The 13212-nt window shown below is 48.3% G+C and overlaps 4 protein-coding genes across 4 annotated transcripts; all 4 read right to left on the bottom strand.

The window, feature by feature from the left end:
* Positions 1-1842: 1842 nt before the first annotated feature.
* FSUBG_1351 (uncharacterized protein) lies at positions 1843-2508 on the bottom strand (the record flags this gene model as incomplete). The annotated part of the gene is made up of 1 exon (XM_036678409.1): positions 1843-2508. The coding sequence occupies one exon, from the start codon at positions 2506-2508 to the stop codon at positions 1843-1845; it is 666 nt and encodes a 221-aa protein (XP_036543061.1).
* A 2343-nt stretch (positions 2509-4851) lies between these two features.
* Positions 4852-5357, bottom strand: FSUBG_1352 (uncharacterized protein; the record flags this gene model as incomplete). The annotated part of the gene is made up of 2 exons (XM_036678420.1): positions 4852-5085; positions 5283-5357. 2 exons carry the CDS (start codon positions 5355-5357, stop codon positions 4852-4854), a joined length of 309 nt encoding a protein of 102 aa, XP_036543062.1.
* A 964-nt stretch (positions 5358-6321) lies between these two features.
* FSUBG_1353 (Telomeric DNA-binding factor trf1) lies at positions 6322-9323 on the bottom strand (the record flags this gene model as incomplete). The annotated part of the gene is made up of 5 exons (XM_036678431.1): positions 6322-7556; positions 7608-8132; positions 8183-8732; positions 8783-9192; positions 9275-9323. 5 exons carry the CDS (start codon positions 9321-9323, stop codon positions 6322-6324), a joined length of 2769 nt encoding a protein of 922 aa, XP_036543063.1.
* Positions 9324-12501: 3178 nt separating this feature from the next.
* FSUBG_1354 (uncharacterized protein) lies at positions 12502-13012 on the bottom strand (the record flags this gene model as incomplete). The annotated part of the gene is made up of 2 exons (XM_036678442.1): positions 12502-12842; positions 12898-13012. 2 exons carry the CDS (start codon positions 13010-13012, stop codon positions 12502-12504), a joined length of 456 nt encoding a protein of 151 aa, XP_036543064.1.
* Between the last annotated feature and the right edge of the window lie 200 nt (positions 13013-13212).

Here is a 13212-nt window from a genome sequence, read left to right on the forward strand (position 1 = left end):
GAAAGTAAACGTCAAAACTTTTACCGTGGCATCGCCAATTAAACTGCGGATCTACCCGCTTGCTGGCGATTCTCAACCAAAGGCGTATCAAATTGCGATATCGCTTTTTCAAGTCACGCACACTCGAGATCAAGGTGTGCCGTTCTTACAATGCAATTTGTTGATCAAATTGCTTGTCATTCCTATACACAGCCCCTGTTTTGATAAGCGCGACCAATTTATTCTGAGGCCCTCCATGTGAGTCAACTGGATAATGCTGTTGGGAAAGGTCATGTGAAAAATACTGCACCCCAGCTCCTAGACCAACTTTACTTCACCCAGGCAACCTCAAGCCAGGCTTCGCAACCTCTTCGCACTGGTCACCCGCTTTCAGACTCACACCTCTTGGCGCCTTCATGTCATGCTCGACTTCCTCCACATCCATCACGATACCACCACTACGGGTCCCTCCCGTGTACTCCACACCCTTTCTTTCATTCACGGTACGGAACGGTCCCTCAAACCTCGATACTAGTTCGGTGTGCAGCCATTTTCCCTTGTTACCACACCCTCATCAGACTGTCCTTTCGCGGATCAAGGCACTGCCATGTATGCATGCGTATTCTCAAACCGCTCCTCCACCAGTTCCACACATCAAATCCAATGTCTGTGTTGCCGGCCCCCAAAGGTTATCCTGGTCGCCTTTTTCCACTTAAACCAGGCGACCAATCCTTATGGTGCCAAAGTCCCCTTCTGCCTGGAATAGGACTTTTTCTTTCACCATTTCCCGCCTGTTTTCTAACTTTGAGGCCGCCTCTATTGGTCATCCAGCCATTACCCCTCTCTCCTTGGTTGCCTCGCCTGCCCCTCCTTTTCACGTCGTCGTTATCTTTAGTATGCCCCACGAGTTTCGGGACAAGATGCGCGATGCCACGGGATATCGCGTTGCACCGCGTAGAGTGCTCGGCTCATCACAACCAAAAATGCAGAGTTAAGTATGGTTCGCCAAGAGACAGCAAGGCACCAGTGTGCATATCGAGCCGTCGAGAACATCCGTCTTACAAAGCATGCGATTATTGCGGCTCAAATGCACTGCCATCATGCCACATTACGCCATGGCAGTGCGGAGTGTTCAAATAATTACAATCCAGACTGTTCCTTTTGCTTCTGTCGAGCTGAGAAGGAGCTGTAGACCCCCAGCGATATTTTTGTGTTGCTAGTTTGCTTACCTGATGCTTAGTGTCGTTGCAAAAGTGAAGTTTCTAAGACATTTTATATCTGGATGCTACCCTGAGGTGAGTCGAGTTCTCATGACCCTCCTCCTTTTTGTTTACGATGAGATTTGTACGTCACGAGAAAGAATTCATGTAGTCTAGCTTAGCCACGCGGTCACATAGAATAGTTATGTTTGCCAATCCATGAGGGGTGCAAGTTGTTCTTAGTGGGAGACTATCATTCTCTCTACCCGACCACGTAGACTAGGGTATCTGTGTATGAACAAACGCCGTCTAACGTATTTCTATGCCTCATCTTGTAATAGAATGTAACCATGGCAAAAGAAATAAGTTACGTTGAGTTCATATGACCTGAAATCGAGCCTTTATCCAGACAGGGAAATATCCAACTGCAGAATGTCAGTATATCATCAAATGAGATTGAAAGACTTTTTTATACCTTGGTTACAAAGGAACAAAGTCTCTATGGAAGAAATGAAGCGCGGAAGGGAATAGTGCCAGATCATGGCGGTGTTAACAAAGGGGGGAGCAAGGGCCCGTCTAGACCTTGACCATTGTTCTATTTAAATAATATCATGATACTCATAACGAAAGCATTCGATAGCATAAAGAAATGCCGAATAATGAATTAACAAACGCGCCGTCGCTTCAGAACATCGTCGTAATACTCTGTCTTCTCAGTCTTGGACTCGACAATCGTAATTAGACCAAGATGTCGCTCGCGTAGTTCATCGTACTTCTTCTTCCAGAAACCAGACTGGTTCGTCCAGTACTCAATCTGCTTAGTAAAGTCTGCAACTCTACGACTGATGCTCTGGTCGATCTGCTTGGACAGCTCGCGTACCCTAAAGCGAAGATCTCCATTGTCATCTCGTAGAGTCTTGTTCTCCTTTTCAAGTCTGCATATCTTGGCTCGCAGCTTCTCTAGCTCAAAGTGATAGGTGTGAACAGGGGGATCACAGGGCTTTTCGGCTGCACGACGAAGGCATTCGTTCTCGCGGGATAGTTTGGCGATTTGGTCGTTGAGAGAGGGGATGACGACGTGGCATAGTCGATGAGTCTCTGCGTCGGAGCTGTGAAGCCGAGATCTAAGGGTTTCGTTCTGGGAAGCGTATGCTTGGTTGGCCTCATCGAGGAGTTCGTTCTGTCGTACAAGAGTCCTCCATTCTTCGCGGCTGACCTTGTAGTAGTCGCACGGATGGCGGTGGGAGTGGTGGTAGGATCTAGAGCGCTTGATGGTTACGAGTTGAGGACGTCCATCAGGACTAGTCTCGACATAACAGCGACGAGACATGTCGATCAATGTTTCGTTTCACTGAGTTTCTTTTTGTGTTCGATGGTCGAGATAGTCGAGAGTTGCGTGCGTCAAGTTTAGAGGACAGAAGAGGCGGGTTTAAGATAGTTGGGTATGATGGAAGATATAAGGAAAGTGTCTCGATGAGTTGAGACTTATGAAAAGGCCTTGCAGTGATATGAATGACCTATTATTGTCTCGAAATAGCTCCCACGGATATAAAGAGTGACAGTTGAAAGAGACAGTCGGGTCAATGCAGGTGATCAAAGAAGGTCAGAAGTGTTTGAACAAGGGAATTATGCCCGTGAAGAGCAAATGCTTTTTATAAGCAATCACTTATAATTAAACAATCACAGAGAACTCGCATTAAAGACATTCCGACTTGAATGTTCCACTTTGAGAAGCACGCGGACGCGACATTCTCAACATCGTGGCTTATAGAAGCGTATGATGTGGTAAAGTGTAAGTGAGTGTCTGAGTTGGAGCGTAGGACTCAAACTGTGGCAGAGCATTTACATAGATAGTATGGGACTTTAAAATTAGTGTAGGTTGAAAAAGAAGAGCCAACATGAATGAGTATTTTGGAGTCCTTGGAGCGGCGCGTGGCCATCTGTTGATTTTGTCTCATTGATGATGGTGGTCATTTTACAGAGCAGGCAGACAGACAGAGGAAGTCAGCAATACGCCCAGAAGAATTGACTAGGTACAATAGATTAAGGACAAGATTTATCATAGAAATGGTGTGTTTATGCATTGATCGGAGCTCACAAGTTCTTTGATGTGACAAGTTGAAGTGATAGCACGTCAAAGAGATCAACCAAATTAAAGCCCTGGCGTCTGCGGCTAATGAATACTACTAAAGAAAGGGCACCTATAGAAGATCAAAATCGCCATGTGTCGTGCGTCTTTAGCTGAGTGACGTGCATGTGCAGGTGTCGGTTCCTGATGAGCGTGAGCGGGACATCGCGTGGTTGGGCTGATAGTCAAGAGACCTAGAGGGGACTGTGCATCTGCCATACCCACACTGTATAGAGCCATACTATTTGTGCATTTTATATAGTGTTAATAAAAGTACTGACTGTGCTTGTCCGCATGACAGGTACATCAGGCCTCCAGTCTCTCTTCTTCAACACCATCATCTTCAAAATAGGCATCGTCACCACGGGACCCCTTGCACTTCCGCTTGCCCTTGCAGAAACCAAAATGCAAGCACTTTATTCTTCGGCTCGGCCCAGCCACAATCAAGACCCTGCCTGCATCCACAATCGCAAATAATGTCTTTCTGAATAGCCTCAATTTACAGTCTAACCTAGGTACTAATGTATCCCACCAAAGACCGGCCCCAACAAATCAGCCCTCGTCAACTGTGGCTGAGCACCCTTGGTACTATCACACTGCTCTGCCCCATGCTGCGAATTGATTGCTCCTCGGCTGAGCCCATCCAAACTGTCTTTGACGAAACGGGAGCCCATCCTCATCCTCATCCTCATCATCGAAGTTTCGATTCCTGAAAACCCGAGCAACTCTTCCCATTCTGACCCCATCGCCATCCGGCATCCTGTTCCTGTTCCTATGCCTATACATAGGCATATCATGCCCATGAAGCATGCATCTATCTGAGTCTTCATCAGCATGCATAGGACAACCAGGATGACTGCAGGTATGTTGATCGCAAAATCGCGAGTCGCCATCTCTAACCCCGCGGGGCCGTGTATTTCTTGGGCGAAGACACCCTTCTACAGGGCACTCGTGATCAACGCAGAACTGGGATGATCGGGTCCTAGGGGCTGGACAGTTGGGGACGTGACAGATGTGGTGTTGGCAGAATGGACTGCCGTGTTCAGGTCTTCGGCCACATCCTCTTCTATCGTGGATGCCTGGGCACATATCATAGGGATCAATCCCTTAGCATCTCAGTCAGCAGCTATAACAGAATGGATCAAGTGAACTCACCGTCGTCGTAGATAGGATATCTCATCCCTGGAGCTGGATATCTTCGTCCTCCATATCTAGCCCCCATATGTCTAGTATAGTGAGGACCGCAAAACCTACCCTCCTCCACTTCAGCGTCACAGCCATCGTAGGCACACTCGTGCTGCGGACAAAACTCCCTCCCAGTCTTCCTCATGCGGCAGTTCCAAGCCCTACACGTATGCTCCCTGCAATACTCACCAGGGGTCTGCCTCCCTCTTACACAGCCTGGCTCGACACACGTATGCGCATGGCAGAAGGCACCCCTCTCACGACCATCATCACAGTCATGTGCCTCGCAATAATGCGCACCACAGAAAGGTGTGGGGTGTCCGTTCTCGCGCGTATGGCAGAGACGTGGACAGTGCGGTCTTAGACATTGGCGATGACGTTCGCAGAAGCGTTGAGGATCATCTGGGTCTGTGCCTGGAGCAAATGCACCACAATAGGGCTCGTTGCAAGTATGAGATCGACAGAACACACCAGCGCCGCCGTCTCTAGGATTCCGACAACTGTCGTATTGGCAGCGGTGGTCGTCGCAGAGCGGAAGGTATTGATCATGATGTCGTGATCTCTGATTCTGACAGTCTTGATACTCGCAAAGATCTGTAATCGTTAGCTCTAAAGTCAAAGAGTGAAATGGCTGTCTTACGAAGCTGTGGGCAATATCTGTATGCCAACATATCCCCTTGCTTGACCTCCAAAGTACATGCCCTTCCATTGTCTACTGCCTGACAACGAAGATCTACCCACTCATTAGCCATTTGATCTTGGTCAAGAACTACCTAGTAATAACAACTCACGCCGGGCGCAAACCGAGGCTCTGGGTAACTTCTGCTCAGGGCATGCTCGCCCGTTCTGAACTTGCCAGCACGCATGGAACTGGCAATAAATTGACGGATACATCCGCCCATTCACCTGCATACTGACTGGATGATTGCGGCATATAGTCCCTGACGCCGCACAGGTCGAATCCCAGCCGCGCCTCAGTTGATATGGCAAGTGATACATGTTGAAAAGGGGTAAAGTATATTATGGTCTCTGAACACTTCAAAATCAAAGCTCAACAATCAAGACCAAGGCGGTAATTTATAACCTCATTTATCGTGTTCATGCGGCTCTGCGCTCGAACCAAACGTCCACGGCACGTATCACAAGATAGAGAGCCGAAGTCATGGGCTGCCACCAACGTGAATCTGTATCACTACCCGTGAGGACACACGGCGAGCTACATCGTGAAACGAACCACTGGGATGCCTTTGTAAGCTCCCGGCTGCAAGATCGCGAATAGGCGACTCAGGCATTTTCAACCTTGTGGCATGAGTAACCTCACCCACGGATGGCAATCTTTAATCTTGACTCATCGTTAGTGGCACGACATATCACGCACAGTACCAGAGTAAAATGTTTGTTGAAGGTTAGGGATGATTCAATTGCCTATTTCCCGCTGTCTCCAGTCATCATCTATCATTTCACCTCCTAATTCGTGGTATCATTCCAAGCCAGACCTCCACTTCACTAAGCTGTCTCTATTCCTCTCGTTTTTGTCTCCCCCTCCCACTCTTTCCTTTAATTCAGCCATCGAGGCTTTCTTATCTATAGGAGAATAAAAAGTTTTGCTGCGCGGAAAAGACTATAGCCAACTGCGCCTAGCACCCCCTGATGCGTACCTAGGTGCCATGGCTCGTTATGGAGCAACTGGTCCACCGTCGTTATCAACATTTATAAGCAGGAGAAAAAGTAAACAGAAACACCAAACAGTTCTTTGAGCCTAACAAGGTTGCATAAAAAAAAAGCCCACTGTATATGGTCGTCTTTTCAAGCATACTGTGCAACGTTGTGTTACATAGACTCTGCCACTGCTGCCTGAAGTCCTTGCAACAGTGCTGCCTCCGCAGCATTGTCGTGCATGTGCTGATCCATCTGTGTTTGCGTATCTGGAACTGGCACCTGGCCATGTGCGTGTAAATTAGGCGTGGCATTTGCAGGCGGAGGAGGAGAAGGGAATGTGAGCTGAGTATGTCGACCAGGCGGGAAGTGAGGCTGAGGATGATGTTGAGTAGCTGGTTGAGGAGTTGGTGTATGTTGTGGCGGCGGGGAGTGATGTGGCTGTCCGACGGGTGTCGACGTATGGGAACGAGCTTGAGCAGCAGCTTGGGCGTGGGCGGGAGAGTGCATAGCACTGTGCTGCTGCTGAGGTAGTTGTTGTTGCTGGGATCGCGGGGTCTGAGGAGACATAGACATTTGTGATTGAGGATGCGCTGCTTGATGGGGCGGCTGTTGTGCTGCCGACATAACGCTTGGCCTTGACTGCGGCAAGGTCGATGGTGGATATCCCGATGAAGTGGCTGGGTTATACGAATGGGCAGCTGCTTGATTGTGCGCCTGGCCTTGCTGCGAAGACGCTGCCTGGGCCGCATTCTGAGCAGGCGTCATGACTCCTGAACCAACGGCTGATGCTGGCGTTCCTGCAGCCCTTGCCTGTCCTTGTGGAGAGTTTTGCAACCCTCCAGCCAGTGTCATGATTCCCTGAATCTTAGCTTGGTCCTCCTCCGAATTCATTCTTGCGCGTTCTTCAGCCTCCTTTCTCGCCGCCTGTGTAGGAGCTCGTGTCTTGAGCTCTCCTGTGACTGCCTGGAGATAATATGGCATCTCAGAGTTGGTCTTGAGGAAGAACAACTTGAGGTTACGAGCCTTGTCCTTGAGCTGGACTTGTGTCCGATCTTTAAGTATATCTGATACCGTGCCCTGCGCCCCAAATAAGGTGAGTATCTGACTCCAGTGGGGCCCTTTGACCAAGTCCAAGCCTGCCATGAGAGCCTTCTCTTCGTCCTGAGTCCACGGCCGACGTGTTGAGTGGAGGCCTTCTCTTCTTGTGTGAGTCGCATTTTTAGAGAGGGCTGCTTGTCGAGCCTTGTCGTACAACAATGCACTGGAGCAGGTTTGGTGTGGCGGGAGCTGATGACCCGGTTCTTGAGGTAGTGGTTGTGGCTCAGGGATACTCTGCGCATATGATGATGTAAAGTACGGGTGTTGGGCTTGTTGTTGTTGTTGGAGCTGGTTCAGATATGTTTGCGCTGCGTTCACATTAGCTAATGACCTTTGCGTTCTTCTGAGACCTGACTCACTCGTGCTTGTTGGAACTGTAGGTTGATAGGGCACCGGCGACAAGCCATGTAGTGTAGTCTTGACATAGTGATCTGTGCTTTGGGCTACCAGCGCCTCCAGCTCCTTGTAATCTTGTTGAGTGCATTCCACTTTGCCGTTTGTCTGAGGAGTCAAGGTAGGTTCCTTCTCGGGGCTCTTGGTTGGCTCGACCGCGGCTGGTGGTTCGATTGTTTCGGTGACAGTGGGCGTTTGCTCAGGTTGAGGATTAGCCTCGGCAGGGGTCGTAGTGGTATCTTCAGTCAGTCCAGCCAAAGCATCTTGAACAAGTCCAGAAGCTGTCTTCTCAAAGAATGATGAGAGATCGTCCAAGTCGAGATTCGTATCGCCGGTCGTATCGCCCAATAGGTCGACTGCAGTCTCTTCGCTAGATCGCATAGGATGGCCTAACCTTGATCCAAGGTCTGACATCAATGCAAGCCGTGTCTTTACACATGTCGAGACCTGGCGCAGTAAATCGTCCACTTTATACTTTTCTCTCAAAACAGCTAGTACTGGTGAGTAAGAAGCTCTACTCCGTTGCCGACAAATCACTCACCAGATTCGTTAGAAGCTTCACCTTCAAGAGATGTTTTCCTCGCTCGGACGGAAGTGATGAACTCAGAATCGGCAGGCGTAAGATCGAGCCCATTATGAAGCCCCCGTAGCTTTTCTTCCATGTCCTTGATTAGTGCCTCTTCCAAAACTTGCTCCTTGGATTGTTCTTCGGTTTTTGTAGCAAGCGCATCGATGGCTACTTGGGTTTTCAGGGAAAGGTATAGATCGAGCGCATCGGAACCGAGGTCTGAGACTTGGCCTCTAAAGATGGCATGAAAGTGCTGATGAGCTTCGGAATAGGATGGCGTGGCTTGTAATAGCCAGATACAGAATTGAGCAAGGTTCGCTAGATCGAGGATCGTACGGGATTCGTGGTCGTGGAGGTCTGGATCGTCCGCTGATAGAATAGGCCCCGAAGAGTATATTTGCTTGATCTGCGCAAAAGAAGCTTGTAGGTCGCGAAATGACTTGGCGTGTTGTGAATCGGCATCTTGAATAGGTTTTATCGAGTCGTCGAATGATTGCGAGAATAAGAGGAGGACAGAAAGTGCCTATCCCACCCATGTAAGCGCTGTGGTATCTCTCAAGTCGCGCCACCTACCAAGTTGCCAAGCGCATGCCGACTGGCTTTGCGCAAATACTTCTGAGGGTCGGAGAAGAACGAGACTGAAGGAGATGAGGGGGGAGGAGGCGGTGGAGGTAGGTTATGGTCGGTAATGCCATCAATCTCCATGGGGTCGTTCGAGGTACCAAAGACGAAGTCATTGACATTGCTGAGCGCATTCTGCACGAGAAGCGCAAGGCCATCTTCGAGCTCTTCTTCAGCGCCTTGAGGAAGATCGAGTGCATTCTCAGAGGGAGGTTCGGCTTCAGTCTTAACCCTCTTAGATGGGTCGTCGCCGTTAGACTCGTCTTCGAATGGTCGTTTAGTCGCAGCTTGCATGATGGAATCGAGGTCAAGGCCTAGGCCCTCGAGAATGTCGGCTTCATTAATAGGCTCTTTCTTGATCCCTAGAGTCACTACAGTCAGCATTGAGCCAAATTCGTCTATCGCGACAGATATCTGCCGGGAAGCAACGGGACATGTACGCACCCGTCGGGGACATTCCCGCGTTGAGCTCCGGCTGGCCAGGCTCAGCCATTATTTCGACTTCACCAAAGCATAAGCAGTGAAAGCAGTATCCAATAGTAGGTTTAGAGTATCTCTCAAGGATAGGCTCGAGGCGCGGTGCTGTTCGGCGCGGCGGCGTAGTCGTCGATACGGCGGATGATGATTGTTGGAAGTTTTTGCCCTCCAAAACGGCCCTACGAAATCTACTATCGATACACAGAAGAAAACTGGGGCGGCAAAACTCGAAGAAGTCACCTCAAAACAGAAGAACCTTGGTGATATATGTATGCAATGAGGACGAGATTCAAGTTGGCGTGTTGCTGAATCACTGAAGGTTTGTGAGTTCATCCAATTATATCGTTCTTGGACCAAAAAATTATGTCTTTCTGGCAGGTCCGTTAAAAGTTGGCCAGTACTTGTCTCGACTGAAGATTTTTTGACTTGGGAAGGCGGGGGTCGGCCATTACGAGCGCCGATTTAGATTGATGCAGACAATGGCTGGGGATTGGGATTCCGAGGTTTGATTGGCTGTAAAGAGGACAAAGCTTTCTAGGGAAACGCTTTGTTAAAAATTGCGTTCTTAAATTGAATACAAGAGATGTGATTGGCCATACTTGTCCATGTAAGTGAAGCCCTCGAAGCTTGAATGCGAGTATGTAGGTAGTAGAAGTAGAAGACCCTCAAAGCGACTTACACTGTCTTATTCAATGCGCCACGTACAGGGTTATCCAGCGTGGTAGGTTCGGCTTGTACTGATATTATTTCTGGTCTCTCATTCCTCAGGAGTTTTCAAACGACAGAATAGTTGCACATTTAGAGTTTATCTGGACCTTCCTTGATTGCATGACTTATCGACCTGGGCACAAACAAGCAAATCTCAACGTGGTCTTGCTTATTTGAGAGCCTAGACCTAAAGGGAGGTAACTTTAGGTACCTACCTTATGTTTAATAGTATTGTAATTTCCATACCTCGGAAATTGTAGTTTAGAGCACGAAGAAACAGAACTGTCAGGATAACTCTTGTGGTCTCTCTCCTAGGTATTTCACCTAAAAAAAAGGGACAGAAGACAGCCTAGGAACTGGTGCTGGTAGCCGCAGTCGCAAGTGTGGGAGTCGAGTGTAGATGCACCAGCATCTCTATAGCAGATAGCTACTCATGGCCGAGTCTTCGCTCATGGCCATGGCGAAGCAGTGCTGATGCATCTTCTCTCATTCGTCCGTAGCCGTATTATCTGGGGTTTCCTCATACCACCTAGTGATGGTGGTGAGTGAAAGGCAGAAGTTGTTAACGGGCAACTCAACAAATGATGGGTCTATAACGGTCCGGAGATGACAGTGAAGTGTAGCCGGCTCTGAAACGCTGGGTAGGGGACAGTTGTCCAAGTGTCTCCCCCAATCTCTGAGTTGTACGGTTCCTTCTGATGCTAGTTTACTACCTATATCAAGTTACCTAGGGAGTTATAGTTGTTGCCATATGGAGGATGAGGATAACATCCCGAAGTAAGGTAGGAAGTAAGACGTTGCTCCGAATAGGCAAAGAAACCGTGTAACTTCTCGCTATCTAGTATAATGAAAGACTTTCTCTTCAGGCCAACTTTACGTCTGGTTAATTCCTTTGCATCTGGCATTGTTTGTACAGCATTGTGATCGACTATCACAGAATAACAGGTTAGAGCAGATCATATAAGATACTTTCGCAGGGAATCGTAACCATCTTAATGTGCCTACAGGTAGCGTCGATGAAAAATAACCACGTCCCTCGTTAACGACTGGAAGGCCCTTGATCAGAGTGATTGACGGTGCATAACTTCCTCCACCCACCTCATGCCAAATGACAAGGTTGGTATCAACCGGTTATAGAATGCAATCCCCCCTAACTCTGCACCAGCTTGAGTGTCAAGGGCTACCTTACCTTACCTTACCTACCTACCTTGCTTTACCCAAAGCTGATGGTTGTTGGTTTCTTCCTCGACTTGGAGGAAAGAGCTGCCATGTGTTCTTGTTTATTCACCTGAGCGAGAGGAGCAACGGTTGACTTGAGCAACTCCATCATCATTCATTTTCAACCAGACTCCCGTCGGAGCGCACATTTGAAACTACTATAACACATTCGGTACAACCTGGCGGCATCCTCATCAAGTCCTTGCGATCTTCATTATGGCCAACTCTTTCGTACCACCATTTATTCCACCTCCTCCACCTCCTCCACATCGTTTTAGACGAACTGGTCGATCTTGCCAAAGGTGCGGCATCACCGTCTGTATCCCCCGGGTCGTCTCCATCCTCGTCGTTTTCATCGTGATGGCAGTCGTCGTTCCAGTTGTCATGTTCAAGAACTTCAAAGGCTATCCATCCGAACGGGTGCGTTTCATTCTCATCATCAAACACAAACATAATTGACTAACCCGTGTCACTATGTAGAAGCCAACTTATGGGCTAAAAGCAATGGACATCATTGTTGGCCCAGACGTTGCCCCCTCGTCGCCAAGTTCCGGGACAACGAGGCTGTTGGAGAAGAATATGACTGTCCCTAGTCGCGTGCGTTGCAATCATTACTAGCCTATCCTCAATGTTTGCAGCGAAGGAAGCCGAAGTTCAATATTCATTATTTGATTAGATCTTAATATTAAAGCTCTATCAAAACGCCCAAAAACTGACTGCAACTCTGTGCTTGATACCCTCTCATGTACCTCCGAACTATATCTGTATCCCTTGGAATAGGTATGGCTGGAGAGGCAAGAAAACTTGGGCCCTCTGTTTAAGTGACCAATAGACCGAATTTAGCTTGGTATATCTTATTAGGCCTTTAGACCAGTGTATTTTGGCATCCTGGCTATAGTAGATGTTGGAAGTTTTCTGTCTCCCCGGGATATGCCCAACCTGATGCGATATACATCATATTCCAAACACGTCATTACGTAGCCATCATTATTAGTTCTCTAACCATAATCATTCATCCATTAATCCATTCAACGGGCACTCTCTTCCGGATGCAGCACAGCTGCCCAGCTTCACCAAGGAATGTATCTCCAAACCATGAACCAGCATCCACTCAGGAGAGCAACAATGAAGTGCAAGAAAGTAAATAACGAGTAAATAATAAATGCAAAAAAGCCGACCCAGATGAAACGCCAAATCCGGTAGGGGTATCATAATATGCGCACGCGAAAAAAGAGTGAACGCTGTATCTCTGTGTATTTGTTTTTCCTTCACATCCACACAGCAAAGAAGAGCATGACGAGAACCAGGGCGATGCTAGTATAAGCAACGTGTTTCCGCCCTGAAGCTCCACTGCCTTCTTCGCTGGTAACAGATCGTGAAAACACAGAGTTGGTGCCGTTGTTGATGTAATCGAGTACGTCGTTGGAGGAAGATGCCAGACCGAAGAGGAAGCTCATGCCGCCATGCGCAAAGGCCTTGACATTGAGAGAGGCGGTCTCGACGATAGATACTTTTGCGCTTGAGCCGATCATTTCTGATAAGGCGATTTGTCGCGAGCGGTCTTGGGTGTGAATGTCTCGGTCGCGGTTAGGTAATTGGGAAGCAACACCTTGACGATGTTAGTGTTTTAAGCTTAAAGAACGCGCGGTTGGGGGCTATCTCACCATGTGCCGCGAATTGAGATGTGGGAGCTCTGTTATTCGAGATGTGAACTTCAGCAGCACATGCTAAAGCCATGAACGTGCAGAGCAAGATGAGGAGCGAGATTGGCGAGCGCATCGTGGGCCGATATGATATAAACAATACCAGAAGATTTCCAGAAAGAACAAAAAGATCGAACAGATAGGGCGTAGTATAAAGATAGTGATCCAAGACAAGAGAGCTTTATGTCGCAAACGATCGATCGACAAGGTTATTAACCCTTTTCTGTCTCCCTTCCTTCCAAGGTGTCCAGTCCCTTAGACTACGACAAAAGCCAA

This window comes from Fusarium subglutinans, assembly GCF_013396075.1.
Source record: "Fusarium subglutinans strain NRRL 66333 chromosome Unknown NRRL66333_c0000007, whole genome shotgun sequence".
Taxonomy (NCBI): domain Eukaryota; kingdom Fungi; phylum Ascomycota; class Sordariomycetes; order Hypocreales; family Nectriaceae; genus Fusarium; species Fusarium subglutinans.